At 36.1% G+C, this 18,959-nt stretch overlaps 1 protein-coding gene across 6 annotated transcripts in view; it reads right to left on the bottom strand.

The window, feature by feature from the left end:
• The window catches only part of ERCC6L2 (ERCC excision repair 6 like 2), a 139,096-nt gene that overhangs the window by 38,871 nt on the left and 81,266 nt on the right, over window positions 1-18,959 (bottom strand). For all 6 annotated transcript variants that reach the window (XM_082630971.1, XM_082630969.1, XM_082630967.1 and 3 more), the window contains 3 exons: window positions 13,847-13,946; window positions 4,941-5,093; window positions 484-564 (listed from right to left, as the gene is read on the bottom strand). In XM_082630971.1, the coding sequence (XP_082487097.1) occupies window positions 484-564; window positions 4,941-5,093; window positions 13,847-13,946 (334 nt within the window). The remainder of the gene's footprint in view (window positions 1-483; window positions 565-4,940; window positions 5,094-13,846; window positions 13,947-18,959) is intronic.

Consider the following 18,959-nt stretch of genomic DNA (forward strand, 5'->3'; position numbering starts at 1 on the left):
TAAAAAGACTTTATGATGACAGTATAGATTTTGTAGTATGTGAGATGACAAACTACCACAAGACAAAGGACTCAAAATATCTGCTTGAGTCAGAGAGTGAGTTTGGTGTTTGAATTTAATAATTTTAAATATACATTGATTGCTATTTTTCCATTTAATTTGTTGTTTAGTAAAAAAAAATTATTTAGGTTGGATTGGTTACCTATACAGTGCATTTAATTTTGGATTTACAGTTTGGCATAGTTAAAATTCCAGTTTGGATGTAAACACCTGGTGACTGCTCCTGAATTTTTTTTTTATGATATGATATGAAATATTAGCCTAAATTATTAATTTTACTGACAGTCCTCTTTGTGTCCTTGACTTTTTTTAAAAAAACATGTTCTTTACACATTGAAAAATGAAGGAAAAGGAAAAGAAACTTAAAATCTTCACATACATGTTTCCCAGGAGTTCTAGGCTACAGATTCAAAGATTGCTTACTGTTTCTAGTTTGTGTACTGGAGGTTCCTCTTTCAACCATGTTGTAGCTGTCATGATCCCTGCTTCCACTTGGCCTTCTCTCTAAAAAGAATGCAAATAATTGTGTAAAATATAGGGTAGAAACAACCAGATAAACAACAGCAACTGCATGCTAAAACTTAGAGTTAAGAAAACTTAGTACGGGGAATTCCCTGGTGGTCCAGTGGTTTAGGACTCTGCGATTTCACTGCCATCGGCCTGGGTTCGATCCCTGGTCAGGGAACTAAGATTCTGCAAGATGCGTGGTATGGGCAAAAAAAAAAAAAAATTGAGTACAGCCTGCTTTAACTCTCTTAATGCTATTTTTCAATTTGCTAATTAAGGAATTCATATATATTTTTAAATGATCATAATTCTTAGGTAGTATAGAGGCACAGTGGAAGCCGGCTGGGCTCATAAAAAATTCTTACTTCTTATCATAAGCTTACTTTTTCTGATAGATAACTAATAACATTTTTCAGCAAACTCCAGTAAAAGCCCTAGTAGGGAGGGAGAGTGAAAAAATGTTAAAAATTTACCCAGTAGTGATAGCCACAATAACTATGTCTATATGATAACTATATAACTATTGTATATGTGTAAATATTATATAATACTGAAATAACTATAAGGACATATTATCAACATTTTAAATACCACAGATGATGTTGGGTATTGGGAACTCGATATTCTAGTTTAAATTGCTCGTGTGTTTATAGTTCATATTCATTAAAATATGCTTATTGATTCCTTCAGTGTAGTAGACATTAAAATGAAAATATCCATCTAATATAAAACTAAAAAAATCTTAATTAGATAATAGGCTTGCTACATCTTTTAGGAAAGTATGCTTTTATAGCTTTTGGTATATCATTTAGCAGAGATATTTAATGGCCTAGATTCTAGAATATTAATTTCTTCTTCAAAAGGAAATAAATTTATTTCTCTTTTCAAGCCTTTATTTGTTGATAGAACAAGGGGAAATAATACTATCATCACCAGAGTTACAAATATCCAACTTACGAATACACCAATATTCATAATATAGCAATGGCATGGTTCCAGTTACCTGGTATCCAGGGCAACAAGTGAGAATCACCCCTAAAGAACTTGAAAGAATGATAAAGAGTTCCTGAATTGTCATGAGATCTTTTCTTCCAGTGCCTACAGGCTAATTACTGTAAGGGAATGGGAAGCCTCTGTCCGAGAACTCCCTTTTATCTCTTCAACAGAAGCCAAATGCCTACAACAGATGCAACTGGCAGCAACAGGTATCTACAAGCTGTCAGAACCCCTTTGTGATAGGTAAATGGCAACTCCAGTCTTCTGTTGACTTGGAGTCATTCTTAACTCCTGTTTCTCATACCCTATCAGACGATCCAGCAGCAAATCCTGTCAGTGCGTCAGGGCATCCACCACTACCCTCTGGCCCAAACCACCATCTCTTGGCTGGATTGTTGCAGTATCCTCCTACCTGGCTTCTTGCTTCTGCTCTTGTACTTCTATAGTCCAATTCTTAACATTTAGAATAGATAGTATAGATCAGACTATGTCATTCTGCTGTTCAGAACTCTAATTGCTTTTGTTCTCACTCAAGTCAAAGCCAAAGTTCCTGCAGGATCTGGTTTCCTGTCATTTCTCTGGCCCCATCTTTTGCTCTTTTGATTGCTCCACTCCAGCCACTTTGGCTTCCTTGCCATTTTGAAATCATGCTGGGCATGCTCCTCCCTCAGGGCCTTTGTTTGCATTTGTTCCTCTGTCTAAAACACCTCTTCCTTTCTTGTCTCTTCAAAGAATCAAATGCAATCTCATAGTGCATCCTTCCTTGGCTACTCCATCTAAAATTTTAATGCTCTTTCCTTGACAGTCTCCCTATTTCCCTTCCTTGCTCTATTTGTTTTTTTTTGAGATATAATTTACATATAATACTGTGTACGTTTAAGGTCTATGAGGTGTTAATTTGATATATTTATATACTGTAATATGATTATCATCATAGCTTTAGTTAACACCTCTAATATGGCATATAATTATCAATTCTTTTATGTGGTGAGAACATTTAAGATCTAGTCCTTTAGCAGTTTTGAGGTATATAATAATAGTATTGTTTACAATACTCACCATGCTGTGTAGTAGATCTCTAGAACTTATTCATCTACTTGCTCTATTTTTATCCTTAGAATCTATCATCATAATATACTAACTTCAGTTATATTTCTCTTTATTATTTGTTTCCCCCAAATAGAATGTAAAATTTTGTATGCAGGGCTTTTTGTCTGTTTTATTCATTTCTGTATGCCTAGTCCTATGATGTATAGTATTGGACATTTAACATATACTCAATAAATATTTGTGACATTAGCTCTCAATATCTATCGCTAAAGGGAAACCATTAAAAGAAAGTCAATGCAAAATAGAACTAAATTGCCCAGAAATCATCAGATTAAAAGTGTTCTATATATTCAAATTTCTACATCTTAAATCATTTTAAAAGGAATTTTTCTACAACCTTTAAAAATTAAAAATGTATCATAGGAAGTAAAATACTTCTTTTACTTTATAATATATGTTTCCATTATGCAGGGCTTGGACTAATAATATTTTAAAACATCGTTTGGCCAAAAGCACAGCATGAATCTACGAAATTCTGATTGATAACAAATGAGCAATTTTAATTCAAAATTTAATTTAATAATTGAGTGCCAATGATGTGCCTAGCAAGCAGTTAAGCATATTTTACCATAAACAAAGTATAAGATATGGAGGGTTGGGCCTCCCTGGTGGCGCAGTGGTTGAGAGTCCGCCTGCCGATGCAGGGGATACGGGTTCGTGCCCCGGTCTGGGAGGATCCCATATGCCGCGGAGCGGCTGGGCCCATGAGCCATGGCCGCTGGGCCTGCGCATCCGGGGCCTGTGCTCCGCAACGGGAGAGGCCACAACAGTGAGAGGCCCGCATACCGCAAAAAGAAAAAAAAAAAAAAAAAAAAAAGATATGGAGGGTCCTGTCATTAATAAACAATCCTGGAGGAGAAACAACATATATTTAGGACAACCAGAGAATAAGAGAACTTTCCGTTTAATAACTTGTCATATGGAATGTCTTACCTAACACTTTTTTAACAGAGGAATAGGTGGCTATTCTGATAAAAAAGAGAACAAAACTATTTGATACACAGCAGAAAACAGAACAAGTAATATAATACTAATTTTACAGATAATGATTTCAAATTAGAAACATGAATATACTCTAGTACGTTGGGTAGTACTACCCAACGCTGGACGTAGGATGTGAGGGGGTCCTGGAGGACAAACAAAGCTATTTACTGATTATAGAAGAGGAATGGGAAAGAACAAGTCCATCAGAGAAATAGCATATTCAAAACAAGAAAGAGACAGAGAAAGGGAGACTTTAAATGGGTCACTCAATTCAGAATCAAATAGTTACTATAAAATAAAAACTCAGCAATATATATCAGACATTGTATAATAGTTGTAATATTCACAACATACAAATCATACATACCTTCCTCTTCCCCAACCATTGATGATCACGTTTGAACTGCTACTAAACTTGCTTAACATATGCTTACTGATGTTACGTGTTCAGTATGTAAATGTTCTCTTCCACCTCCCATAAAGATGGTCTAAGTTCTTGAAGGACAGGGACCAATTGTTCCTTGAACTGTTTTTATGGTACTATTAAAAAAAAATGAAGTATATTAAGGTTTTACTACAAAGTCCTGGAAGTTAAAGGAAATATCCTTAAGTTTTCCAAGACTCAGTTTCCTCAAATGTATGATGATGGGATTGAAAAAAATGATAGTCCAGGATTTTATGATACTCATATCAATATTAACTAAAAAATAGGTTAATATTCTTAGTACTCTGGTATATTAAAGAATTTAAAAGATTTTTTAAAGGATATAAATATCCTGTTAAGAATAAGAAACATCTGTATCCTGAGGATGAACACAACTGGGAGAGTTTGAAATATTGGTGTGGAATTTTTATTGGGAACAGAAAACAAAAATCTCCATGAGACATGAGAGTGCATCTCAGGGAGTATTTGGTAACTTTTAATCAAAACACATTTTATATTTTTGTTTATTTAGGAAAGTCTCTTTTTTTAGTTCCTGACTTCAACAGCTGTTTTCAAAATAATAAATTTCTCTTTACCGTCTGAAAATGGCCTTGGAGGTCATACTGTCTTGTATATGTATCTGAATTTGTATATGTACATTATTTATAACTATGCATGGGGAAAATCTTAGTTTAGAGGTACAGTTATTCATTTCCTATTTCTATAAAAGTAGAAATTCTAAACATAAAACACTTTTTAAGAAGAAAACCAAAACTTTCTCTGAAAAGGCACCAGCAATTTTCCTGAGGGAGAAATCCATGTTTAAAATATTGAAAAAAATCAGAGAAAAATTTCACACCTCCAGGATGTCCCTTGTAAGACAAGACCCTTGGGACCTCAGTTTGAAGAGATTATAGACCCCAAAAAGCTCTCCTCGATGCTCTTTTGATCCTTGAACTGCTTCAAAATACCGCTTGGCATTTTCACTTCCAACCACCACACAGTGAAGTTGCTATAACAGAAAAAACACAAGACGTTTGAAGTGTTCGCTCCAACAATATGTCAGAATTTCCTGGCATTCCCTGTATATACACAGCTTTAGCTGGAGCAGGCAGAATCTCCGTAGGGAGGAAATTTTAATTTCCCTGGCAGATGCTGCCATTATGGTGAAATAATAATAATCTGGCCAGTTTTATTAAAGAAGAAATCTTACATTTCCTATTTTATCTGTTTTCTAACAACTGACTCAAGATCATATCCCTATGGACTAGCCACCTGATGTAAAATGTAAAAGGCATACATCTGAATACACTTTTCTCCTTTCTAGACTCTCATTTCAATAGAAACTACTAAAACTGGCAGAAATAGTAGCTACATCACCAAAGTTAAATTATAATCTAAAGTAATTATATAATAACCATAATAATTAGTTTGGTATCAAACTAATTGTGGCCATGGTTACATTGTCAACTAACAGCAAAAACCCAATCATTGTTTGGAAACATTGCATCTCTGAAACAATTCTGAATACAGAAAGAACACTGACATGGAACCCTTAAGGACATATACCACTTTAGTACCAACATAATGTAATTTCTTTATTTACTAGATACTTTATTGTATATAATGTATATACAATTTGATTAACCCATGTACACTCTAACATTTCTTGAAACAAAGAATGAAAAGTAACTTCCATCTATTGCTAATGGAAGGATGAGTAAGAAGAGATACTTTATGGTAATTATCATCAGATTGATTTGCACTATAATAAATTACTTTAGGCAAATAAAATTATTCTTATTAATAATAGCTACTATTTATTGAACACATGTCTAGCATTTTTACATTCTCATTTAATTCCTACAACCCTATAAGATACTATCATCTCCCTTTTAGAAATAAAAGAACTTAAATTCAAAGAAATTAAGTGCCTTGCTCACAGCTGCCTCACTAGGAAGCATCATTTCTAGAATTTTTACCTGAGTTTGGCTGAATTCAAAATTTATACTTGTATCAATTTCTCATATCCAGATGTCCCTCTTAAAACAAGACCCTTGGGGGCCTCCCTGGTGGCGCAGTGGTTGAGAGTCCGCCTGCCGATGCAGGGGATACGGGTTCGTGCCCTGGTCCGGGAGGATCCCATATGCCGTGGAGCGGCTGGGCCCGTGAGCCATGGCCGCTGAGCCTGCGCGTCTGGAGCCTGTGCTCCGCAGTGGGGAGAGGCCACAACAGTGAGAGGCCCGCATACCGAAAAAAAAAAACAAGACCCTTGGGACCTAAGTTTGCATAAGTTATGATTAGTTTTATATCAATGTCCCAGAAATATGGGCTATAATCCTGGAAATACAGAATCACAATAGCAAATGATGTACTCGATGGCCCAGTTACCTATGATTTTACCCTTGCTACTGACTCTTCCTTAAACACTGTATTGTCAGACTGCTATACTACTAAATATAATCACCAAAATAATTTGTAAGCATTAATCTGAATCTTTATAAGTCTCCTACCAAAGTTTTGTCACAAAACTTATAAAAAGCAGATTATTTTGTACTTAAGTTTTCCAAAGTGGCTCCAGTAAAAGTGAAGGCCAGATGCATCCATCTGTAGGGTAACTATAACAAAATCATGTTAGAATTCAAGAGGGTAGGGAAAAAAATCAGTATTTGGAAAATGTAGCTTAGTTTCTATCTTAAGAAGAACCCATACAAGGCTATAAAATGCTTAGATTTCTTCACAATATACAAGAGATGCAAGAAGTAAAAAAGGAATATTCATCATGTTAGAGTTCATGACCACTTCCTTCATCCTCAAGGCCAGTAATGAGGCATCTTCGTATCATCCTCTGACCCTCTGCTTCTGTTATCACATTGCCTTCTTCTTTCCTTTTTCTGACCCTACTGCTACGCGTCCCTTTATAAGGACCCTTGTGATTACACTGGGCCCACTCACATAATCCAGGTCAGTTCAGGGAATTAGGATGTGGATATCTGTGAGGGGCCATTATTCAGCCTACCACAGTAAGGAAGTGCAATAAGCATGATGAGGGCTTGTCAAAATGACGCAGAAGCCCCCTTGAAGGGGTTCTCACTGGTCAAAAAATGAGAGTTTGAACATAAAAATAATTAATGATATTCAGTGGGTTACTAAAATCTGTTACTAAAATACTATCTCATGAGTCCACACAGCAAATTCAAGTTTTGCTTTTGGAACTTTCTGGAATTTTCTTTCTGAATACTTTGAATCCATGGTTGGCTGAATCTGAGGATGCAGAACCCATGGATACAGAGGGCTGACTATATGGGCATAGTCTCTGATGATCTCTCCATAAAATATATACTATTTTACAAATGAAAAAAGTGGTGACTCTGCAGTGCAAAAAGCTGGCAGACACAAACTTGACAGGTGATCAAGGTTAGTATCACCAGTGGTGGATCAGGTCACCACCAGGTGCCTTCTGACCAATGCAATGAGAAGAGCACAGCATTCTTTCTGTACCATTCTTGCCAAGGCTTCTTGTCTTGAGTTGGAAGATGGGGAAACATCAAATGGACATATGTTGAGGGAAAGCATACACAAGGAAAGGCTTTACTTTTTAAAACTGTCAAGATCATGAAAGACCAGAAAAGCCTGGGTAACTTAAGGTTGAAGAAAACTTAAGAGACACAAAAAGAAATGTAATTATGATCCTGGATTGGACCCTGAGCCAGAATGAGAAAGGAGACATTGCCAGGAAAGCTGATGAAATCTGAATGGGTTCTATGGATTACAAGGTAATGCTGTTTAAGTGTTAGTTTCTTGATTTGGATAACTGCATTTTTTTTTTTTTTTTTTTTTTTTTGAGGTACACGGGCCTCTCACTGTTGTGGCCTCTCCCATTGCGGAGCACAGACTCCGGACGCACAGGCTCCACGGCATGTGGGATCCTCCTGGGCCGGGGCACGAACCCGTGTCCCCTGCATTGGCAGGCGGACTCTCAACCACTGCGCCACCAGGGAAGCCCCTGGATAACTGCATTTTTGAGAGGAGAATTGAGGGGGGGGCGGTGAGGGAGAAGCAAGTTGCAGAACAATATGTAAAACTGAGTGTTTATAATGCATAAAGCTATTTTTATATGTACATATAAACAGGACGGTGTCCTTTACTTGGGAGAAAACAAAGAATTTAAAGGTGATAAATCTTCAACTTCCTCTCAAACGGTTCAGAAAAAGAATAAAGATCATGGCTGAGAGAGAGAAAGCAAATGTGGTAAAATGTTAACAACTGGGGAATTTGGGTGAAGTTAATTGGGAATTCTCTGTGCTGATCTTGTAACTCTTCTGTAAATACATATTAATTTCTAAATAAATTACATATATATGAAAGATGAATTTCTGAATGCCAAATTTTAGATTACATGCAATGCTCCAAACCTGAAGGAGTACAGTTGCTGTATAAGTGATTTTTTTAAAGTATGAAATATACTTTATATTTTATGTTGTGAAGGCATTATCACAACAAACATAAACAAAAACATCAAAGGGCAAGTCCCCCTTGAACAACACAGATCATCCCTTATCAGTCTAACCAACACTGTAATGTTTAGGTTTATCCTTCCTAGATCTTTTTCAATGCAGTTAAAACTATTTATATATACATGTAGAAACAGTTTTATAAATAAACACAATTGATATACTTGTTCTGCAAGTTACTTTTGCCCCACTTAAAATGTCTTAAAGATTGTGCCACATCAGTACATTTGCTCTATAATCTTAAAAAAATTTTTTTTGCTCTATATGGGTATATCAGAATTTATGTTAATTCTGTTACTATTGCACATTTAGGCTGTTCCTTTTTTCATTTTTTGAACAAATACTAACAATTCTGAATATAAATCCTTGTCATCCTTCAATGTGCATATGTGAGAATATTTCTGCCAGGTAAATAGGGAGAAAGTGCATTTTAAAAATGCAGTTAAATTAGCTTCTAAAATAAGTGCACCAAGCTGTATTCTCAAAAACACTATATTAGCACCTCTTTAAAAATATCCCCACCAACAATGAGCAATGCCAATCTCCTCACCTCCCTAAAAAAAAACCCCACAGAACAAAACAAAAATGTCTTTTGCAGAACGTGCAGAACACAATCTTATTTTTTACTTCTCCATTATAAGTGTAGTTAAACATCTTTTCATATACATGTTAACTGTATTTTTTCTTCACTAAAATGCCTAATCAGTCTTTTTATTGGTTTGTAGGAGTTCTTTATATATAATAGATGCTAATTTGTTTATTATACTTATGGTAAGCATCTTCTCTGGTCTCTCCTTTAATTTGGCTTATAGTTCGTTTGTCATATAGAAGTTTCATATAAAAATGTAGTCAAATTTACAATATTTGCCTTAGAGGCTATATCAGTTTCCTAAGGTTGCTGTAACAAAGTACCATAAACCAGGTGGTGTAAAACAACAGAAATTTATTCTCTCTCAGTTCTGGAGGCTAAAAGTCTGAAATCAAGATATTGGCAGGGCCATGCTCTCTCTGAAGGTTCTAAGGGAATATCCTTCCTTTCCTCTTCCTAGTTTCTGGTGGTTGCTGGCAATCCTAGGCATTCCTCAGTTTGCAGCTTCATCACTCCGATCTTTGCCTCTGTCATCACATGGCATCCTCCTTCTGTGTCTGTCTGTATCCACATTTCCCTCTTATAAGAAATCAGTCATTGAATTAGGGCCCACTGTAATAAAATAGGTTAAATAAGTATAAACTTATTTAACTTGATTACATCTGCAAAGACCTTACTTCCAAATAAGATCCCATTCACAGGTACCAGGGGTTAAGGACTTCAACATATGTTTTTTATTTTATGTTTCTTTTTGGGGGGAGGCACAATTCAACTTCTAACAGAGGCTTTGTTAAAGATTTTTACATTTATGTTCATGAGACATATTTGTCTATAATTTTCTGTTCTTGTAATGTCTTTGCCAATTCTGGCATTGGGATTCTTCTATCTTTCTAAAGTAGGCTGGAATTGTTCCCTCCTCTGTTCTCAAAAAGAATATTAAATGTTTGATAGAACTCACCACTGAGGGAAAAATTTCCACCACTGTGGAAAAGTTTTGAATTAAAAATTCACTTTCTTTGACAATATAGAGCTATGATTTCCCCTCATTTGAAGTTACTGCTCTGAAATATCCAGTATTGCTATTAAGAAGTTAGCTATCTATTTAATTCTAGTACTCTTGTAGACAATTTTTTTTCTCTCCATGAAGCTTATCTCTGGAAATTTTAAGGGTTTTACAATTATAGAAAGACAATGTAAGTATGGATCTATTTTCATTCATCCTATTTAACACTCATTGGGTTCATATAATCTGTGGACTCTCATCCTTTGGGGCTTTTTCCTTCTCTTTCTTCTGTTCCCTTGCTCAACTATAAGACTGATATTGGAACTTCTAGATCTAGCCTTCATTTCTCCTAAGTTTTCTTACATGTGTTCGTTCTACCTCTGTCTTTTTGCTCTGTAATCTAGAAGAACTGCATGGCTCTTTCTTTTAGATGAAAATTTTGTTCTTTGCTATTCAGCCTATTGCTGGAGTTTCTCGTTTTCTGGATCTCTAATGGATTATTTTTTCTAGTCGTCTTTTGTTGTTCCCAGGATCCTACAACCTCATTTACCCTTTTTTTTTTTTTTTTTTTGCGGTACGCGGGCCTCTCACTGTTGTGGCCTCTCCCGTTGCGGAGCACAGGCTCTGGACATGCAGGCTCCGCAGCCATGGCTCACGGGCCCAGCCGCTCCGCGGCACGTGGGATCCTCCCGGACCGGGGCACAAACCCGTATTCCCTGCATTGGCAGGCGGACTCTCAACCACTGTGCCACCAGGGAAGCCCCTCATTTACCTTTTGAATAGTTATATTTCTTTAAAAATCTTTTACTCTTTTCTATTAATTTTGTTTTCTCTGATGTAATTCTTTTTTAGTGCCTATATGAGTTCCTATATCTCTTGTAATAAATTATCATAAACTTGGTGGCTTAAAACAACAGAAATGTATTCTCTTACAGTTCTCACAGGAGGTTAGAAGTCTGATATCAGTATCACCAGAATGAAATCAAGTTTTGGCAGAGCCATGTTCTCTTCATAGGCTCTAGGGGAAGATCCATTCCTTGCCTCTTTTCACTTCTGGTGGCTGCCAGCATTCCTTAGTTTATAATTACATAGCTCAAATCTCGTCTCTGTGGTTACACTGGCTTCTCTTCTGTCTCTGTCAGATTTCCCTTTGCTTCCTCCTTATAAGAATGCTTATGATTTAGGGCCAACCTGGACAATCCAGGCTAATCTCCCCATCTCAAAAATCCTTAATTTAATCACATCTGCAAAGACCCTTTTTTCCATATAAAGTAACATTTATAGGTTCCAGGGATTAGGACCTGGTATCTTTGAGGGCCATTTTCATGGTGTTTATTTTCCTAAACTGTTCAATACTAATTATTTTTTTGGAGGCGTGGGGGGATATTCATCTGTCTTCAAATGCCTTACGGGCTTATCTAGGCCTACTGCAGTAATTATTCAAAGCAGGCAGCAGGTGGAGGGGTTTGCAAGTATTTATTATTTTGGACTTTCTTCTCGATTTCAGCAAAAATTTAGAGCTTTGTTTCCTTCCTTCCAGTATTTCTACTTATTGTTCCTAATTGAGAGCAGACATTTCCTTTGTCTGCAATCTGGTACAATGGGGGAAAGATCATAAGGGTTAAACCACCTTGTTAGATCATTAATAATGCCCCAAAGAGGGGGCATCACAGTTAACCCAAGGCTCCTTTCTATTTTTAGTATCTGTTGACTCTAAGCTTGGAATATTCACAAGTTGTACCTACCTTTTCCAGTAGTCTTCTCATGACTGAGTTTAGCTTTGTTTCTTCCTTCAATCTCATCTCAACTGCCCTTTGTCTTTCAGGGTTCCTTATCATTTTTGGCCCACAGAGAGAACTATTTTTCTTTCCAACATTTTTATAGGATTTTTAAACATCATTTTGGATTGTTTTCCCCCCAAGAGATTTGAGGAACACTTGTGAGGCTAGAGTGTGTTTGCCATTTGCACCCTTGGTTCAAATTCCAATCAATGTTTAAATCACATTTATGCCATTTCCTCATATAATTGCCATCTTAACTTTATTTGTGCTTATCAAGTTGTATGGCTGAATGTTCCTTAAGTGGCTTCTTTTAATAAGCAATTAGATCATACAAAGTTCTGAAAACTTAAATTACTCTTATCTTCTGAAGCTTTTTTATTACATATTATTATATATTATATAACAGGCCATTTAATTTCATTAAATGAGTCAGATGAAAAGGCAAAAAGGAAATACATATAGTAATGGGATCAAGAAAACTTACTATGTGATTGAGGAAAGACTCTTACTTGTGACAAGTCAAAGATAGTATCCTAAACAGCTGCTCCTAAGATGAAAAAATAATATCCTACTTTTTTCCAAGATTAGTTAATGTCTGAAAAAATAATTTTCAAGTAGTTGTGCTATACCTAAGAACAAAAAGATTAAAGGTTTCTTACAGAGCTAAATGCTTTAAGAAAAATAAACACTGCTGTGTACAATTCTATTTTTAGAATTAAGAAAATAGCATAAATTTAAGACTGGATCATTCTTAGGTTAACTACCACCACATGTGGCAGATGTTTGCTCTTAAACAGATTCCAGCTGAATATATAGGGAGTAATTCAAATTTAACATTTATAATTAAACTTGAACCTCATTCCAGATCTTCTCAAGTGGGCAGTTACAGACTAACTAAACTTTATTTAGAGGCATAAATGGAGTAGTAATTGATACCCTAAGGGTATTAAAGAGTTAATGCAATTTTAGATGAATTTTAAAAGCACCAGCACAGTAGTTAGTGCACTTGAGTTCTGTTCCTATAATTTCATTTACTGGGGTGTCCTGGATCCCAGTTTCATTATATACAACATGAAACATTTGTATTAGATATCCCTAAGGTATTCCTCTCCAATCTTCTTCATGCACACACAGATAATGGAAACATGTGAACATCTACTCAAAGAGGAGGTTACTCAAGGCTGGAAGCTGGCTTAGATAATCTTGCTGCCCAGAGAGCTGTAGGATGTCTGGGTGCACCTGTACCCCATCTGTGGCATACACTTACATCTTGGCCCACAGTTTGGGGAGCTGTGACCTTGCTACTCAAATTGTGATCTGCAGACTAGTAGTGTTGGCACTTCTGGGAGCTTGTTAAAAATGCAGAATCTGGGCATCCCTGGTGGCGCAGTGGTTGAGAGTCCGCCTGCCGATGCAGGGGATACAGGTTCGTGCCCTGGTCTGGGAGGATCCCATATGCCGCGGAGCGGCTGGGCTCGTGAGCCATGGCCGCTGGGCCTGCGCATCCGGAGCCTGTGCTCCGCAACGGGGGAGGCCACAACAGTGAGAGGCCCGCATACCGCAAAAAGAAAAAAAAAAAAAATGCAGAATCTTGTGCTCCACCCAGAACTACTAAAACAGAATCTAAATTTTAAAGATCCCTAGGTAATTCATGTGCACATTAAAGAAGTACTGCTCTAAGAAACTTTCAGCTCTAAAATTCAATGAACTTAAGATTTAATCTGTTTTATAGAAGTGTATTCTAGAGTGTATTTCATAATCTTATTAAATTTTTTATTATAGCTAGAATAAAATAAAAAACATATTTGTACACAAATTTATTATTTTTGAAAACTGACAAGTGTTTATTTTTAATTAGAAAAAGGGAAATATATTTACCTGCTTGTATACCTGTCGTAAGTACATGATCTCCTCCACAGTTCCCAAGGATATCAGCCTAAGCACTTTGACATCTCTGCATTGACCAATCCTATATGCTCTGTAAAAACATTAAAAAGAGAAGGCAACCAAGATCAAGTGAAACAACTTTGGGTTCAGGAGGTAGCTTTTGGATATAAAAATGAAATATTGCTAAAATTTTAATTTAAAAAGAAATATCTTATGTTTAGATATGCTATATTATTTAATAATAATGTAAAAACAGAAATTCATATAAAAAGGCCAGTCATTGAGGAGGAAAGTATTATAGAAAAAATATACATATCAACTTCACTTCTGTTATAAACATCACCTTCTACTGTGCAAAAACTTTTCCTAAATTCAGATTTTTCTTTTATGGCAGTCTTAAGCTTATGAATGATGCCATTTATATAAAACTCTCAAAAACGCAAACTAATCCAGTGACAGAAAACAGATCAGTGGTTGCTTGGTGGGGGGGCCTGGGAGGGGCCAGATGGATGGATTACAAAGTGGCACCAGGAAAATTTGGGGGGTGATGGATATGTTCACTATTTTGATTGTGGTAATGGTTCCATGGTGTATACCTACAGCAAAACTTATCAGCTGTACACTTTAAATATGTGCAGTTTATTATATGTTAATTATATCTCAACAAAACTGTTAAAAAAACCTTGGAGGTAAAGCAGTAATCAACTGGCAAGCCTATGGAAGTGCAGATTTACAGCCTTCATCCAGAGATTTCCAAGCAGTTTGTCTGACTGGATCACTCAGTTGATTAGTACCCCAGGTGTTTTGATATGGACTGCAGTGCTAATTAAAACTCTAACCTGACTCACCACACTTATTAACTATAGGTCCAGTCCCCGTAGCTTCTCCCAGGTGGAGACTTTATTGGATGTTCTGAATGAGGTCACCTGTTTCTAAATACCTGTTATAGTCATGGGAGATCGGGGCAAAGCCATACTGCTTCATGCTTGAAAATGTTACAATTTGGGGGAAATTTAATTTTGACCTTATAAAGTCACACTGTATTGTTATATTTGATGCTCCTTCTGCCTCCTTTACCCATTCCTCCTCACAGAGAAGGGCTTTTACTAGAGGACATCTTGGTACTGAAAATCTTGCATTCCCAGAAAAGAATGGGGGCTCCTGTGACACAGCAAAGCCAGGGGTTTTGCAGTAAGTTACTGCAATTCTCACTTCCATCCTGCAGCCTGGATAGAGAGGGACTCATAATCCCTTTCTCTCCCACAATGGATTTGGGTCTAAAAAAAATAAATATGGATTTAAGGAAATGTCCTTTGGGTGTAAGGCAATTGTTTGCTGAATGGGATAGATTCTGTCAGTATACATATTCTTGAAGCTTTACAGACAAAAACCTTATAACATGTTACATTGGACCTATGCTTATCATTTTCTAGGTCTATCAAGTACAGATATGTAAATGGTCTTTTATCACACAAAGACAAGTGTTGAGAAACTGTTATACAGTGTGGAGGTCAGTATTTTCATTTCTCTTCTTTGCTCCTCCTGTCAGAGTAAATGGAAGGAGAGGGAGAGGAAGAGGAATTCTGTTCATTTAGTTTTACTGTCAACTAACTTCCACTGAAAGCCAAAGCACAGTGAACTGTGTTTCGAGGGAACACTGGGATAAATAAGTCTTGATGGCCTAGATGAAAAAGAACAAAATTACAACAAATGTTGTTAAGACAAAAGGAAATGGATATTTTTCTGTGGTTTTCATTTGACTATTTTCCTGGGCAGTTGTCACTGGCAAGAGAGGTTGGTTAAAAGTGCAGGCTCTGCAAGTCAGACTGTGTGGATTCAAATTTATTCTATCTTAAATTGATACCAACTTAATTTCAATAGCATTAAAAATTTTTCCTTTATAGCTGTGCTTTCACCTTTTATCTTATTGATGTTATAAATTATATCTTTATATGTCATGTATTCATTAGCAGATTTATAATCATTTTTATGCATTTGTCTTTTAAATCCTGTAGAAAACAAGGAGAAGAATTATAAGCCACAATTATAATAATACTGGTTTTGATATTTGTTTATGTACTTACCTGTACTGGAGAACTTTATATTTTCATATGACTTTGAGATATCATTAGAGTCCTTTCATTTGAAATTGAAACTCTCTCTTTAACATTTCTCTTTAGTATAGATCAACAGAACAGAATAGAGAGCCCAGAAATAAACCCAAGCACCTATGGTCAACTAATCTATGACAAAGAAGGCAAGAATATACAATGGAGAAAACAGTCTCTTCAATAAGTGGTTCTGGGAAAACTGGACAGCCACATGTAAAACAATGAGAATAGAACATTTACTCACCAACTACAAAAATAAACTCCAAATGGATTAAAGACCTAAATGTAAGAATTGAAACTATAAAACTCCTAGAAGAGAACATAGAACAATCTTTGACATAAATCTTAGCAACAGTTTTTGGATCAGTCTCCTAAGGCAAAAGAAACAACAGCAAAAATAAATAAATGGGACCTAATCAAACTTACAAGCTTTTGCACAGCAAAGGAAACCACTGACAAAACAAGACAACAACCTAAAGAATGGGAGAAAATATTTGCAAATGATATGACCATCAAGGGGTTAATATCCAAAAAATATAAATAGCTCATACAACTCAATATCAAAAAAAACAATGTCAAAAAACCCAAACAATCCAATCAAAAAAATGGGGCAGAAGAGCTGAAAAGACATTTTCCTAAGAAGACATATACACAGCTAACGGGCACAGGAAAAGATGCTCAACATTGCTAATTTTTAGAGAAATGCAAATCAAAATGACAATGAGCTATCACCTCATACCTCTTAGAATAGCTATCATCACAAAGACCACAAATAACAAATGTTGGCAAGGATGTGGGGAAAAGGGAACACTTGTACACTGTTGGTGGGAATGTAAATTGGTACAGCCACTATGGAAAACAGTATGGAGGTTCCTCAAAAAACTAAAAATAGAACTATGTTATAATCCAGCAATTCCACTTCTGTGTATATATCTGGAAAAAATGAAAACACTAATTTGAAAGATACATGCACCCCAATGTCCACAGAAGTATTAATTACAATAGCCAAGATATGTAAGCAATCCAGTGTCCATCAACATACAAATGGATAAAGATGTGGTACATATATAGAATGGATTATTATTCAGCCATAAAAAAAAGAATGAAATTCTGCCAACTGCAGCATCATGGATGGACCTGGAGAATATTATGCTTACTGAATTAAGTCAGACAGATAAAGAAAAATACTATATGATATCACTTATATGTGAAACCTAAAAAATAAAACAAGTGAATGTATATAGAAAAACAAACACAGAATTACAGATATAGAAAACAAACTCGTGCTTACCAGTGGGGAGAGGGAAGCGGGTGGGGATGAGATACGGGTATGGGATTAAGAGATGAAACTACTGTATATAAAATAGATTAGCAACAAAGAGATATTGTATAGCACAGGGAATTATAGCCATTATCTTGTAATAACTTTCAATGGAGTGTAATCTGTAAAAATACTGAATTGCTATGCTGTATATCCAAAACTAATATACTACTGTAAGTCAACTATACTTCATTTAAAAAATACTATAATATGTCAGTTGTATCTCAGTAATAAAAAATGCAGAAATACAACTTTAAAAATACACTAGAAGGAATTAACAGTTGATTATATGATACAGAGGAATGGATCAGTGAGCTGGTAGACACAGCAGTGGAAATCACTGAAGGAACAGATAAAAGAAAAAGGAATAAAAAGAAAGGAGGACAGTTTGAGACTTCTGGGACTACATCAAGCATACTAGCATTCACATTATAGGGGTCCCAGAAGAAGAGGGAGAAAGGGGCAGAGACCATATCTGAAGACGTAATAGCTGAAAACTTCCCTAACCTGGAAAAGGAAAGACATCCAGGTCCAGGAAGCACAAAACAGGATCAACCTAAATAGGAGCACACCAAGAAACATTGCAATTAAAACTGCAAAAATTATAGATAAAGAGAGAATATTAAAAAGCAGCAAAAGGAAAAGCAACAAGTTACATACAAAGGCACTTCCATAATGCTATCAGCTGACTTTTCAGGAGAAACTCTGCAGGGCCAGAAGTGAGTGGCAAGATATACTTAAAGTGATGAAAGGGAAAAACCTACAACCAAGAATACTCTATTTGGCAAGGCTTTCATATAGATTTGATGGAGAGATCAAAAGTTTTACAGACAAGCAAAAGCTAAGAGTTCTGCATCACCAAACCAGCTTCCAAGAAATGTTACAGGAACTTTTCTACGTGAAAAAGAAAAGGCCACATCTAGATATATGAAAATAACGAAAGGAAAAAAATCTCATTGGTAAAGGCAAATATACAGTAACAGTAGTAAATCAACCATGTATAAAGCTAGTAGGATGGTTTAAAGACAAAAGTAGTAAAATTGTGTATATCCATTATAAGTAGTTGAGGGCTACATAAATCAAAAAGATGCAAAATATGATGTCAAAACCAGTAAACATGGCGGGTGAGGAGAGTAAAAATTTAGGGTTCTTAAGTGTATGTGAACGATCAGCAATTTATGTTATCCTTTTGAAGAACTTTTGGTAGCCACAAACCAAAAATCTAAACACACACGAAAAAGAGAAAGGAATGCCAACATAGCACTAAAGATAGCCATCAAATCACAAGGAAGAGAAGAAAGACACAAAAATAATTACAAAAACAACGACCAAACAATTAACAAAATGGAAAGGAGAACATACCTATCACTAATTACTTTAAAAATATATGGACTAGATGCTACAATCAAAAGACACAGAGTGGGGGCTTCCCTGGTGGCGCAGTGGTTGAGAGTCCGCCTGCCGATGCAGGGGACACGGGTTCATGCCCCGGTCCAGGAAGATCCCACATGCCACAGAGCGGCTAGGCCCGTGAGCCATGGCCACTGAGCCTGCACGTCTGGAGCCTGTGCTCCGCAACGGGAGAGGCCACGACAGTGAGAGGCCCGCATACCGCAAAAAAAAAAAAAAAAAAAAAGACACAGAGTGGCTTATTGGATACAAAAACAAGACC

Source organism: Mesoplodon mirus, assembly GCF_964341445.2.
Source record: "Mesoplodon mirus genome assembly, chromosome: 1".
Lineage (NCBI taxonomy): Eukaryota > Metazoa > Chordata > Mammalia > Artiodactyla > Ziphiidae > Mesoplodon > Mesoplodon mirus.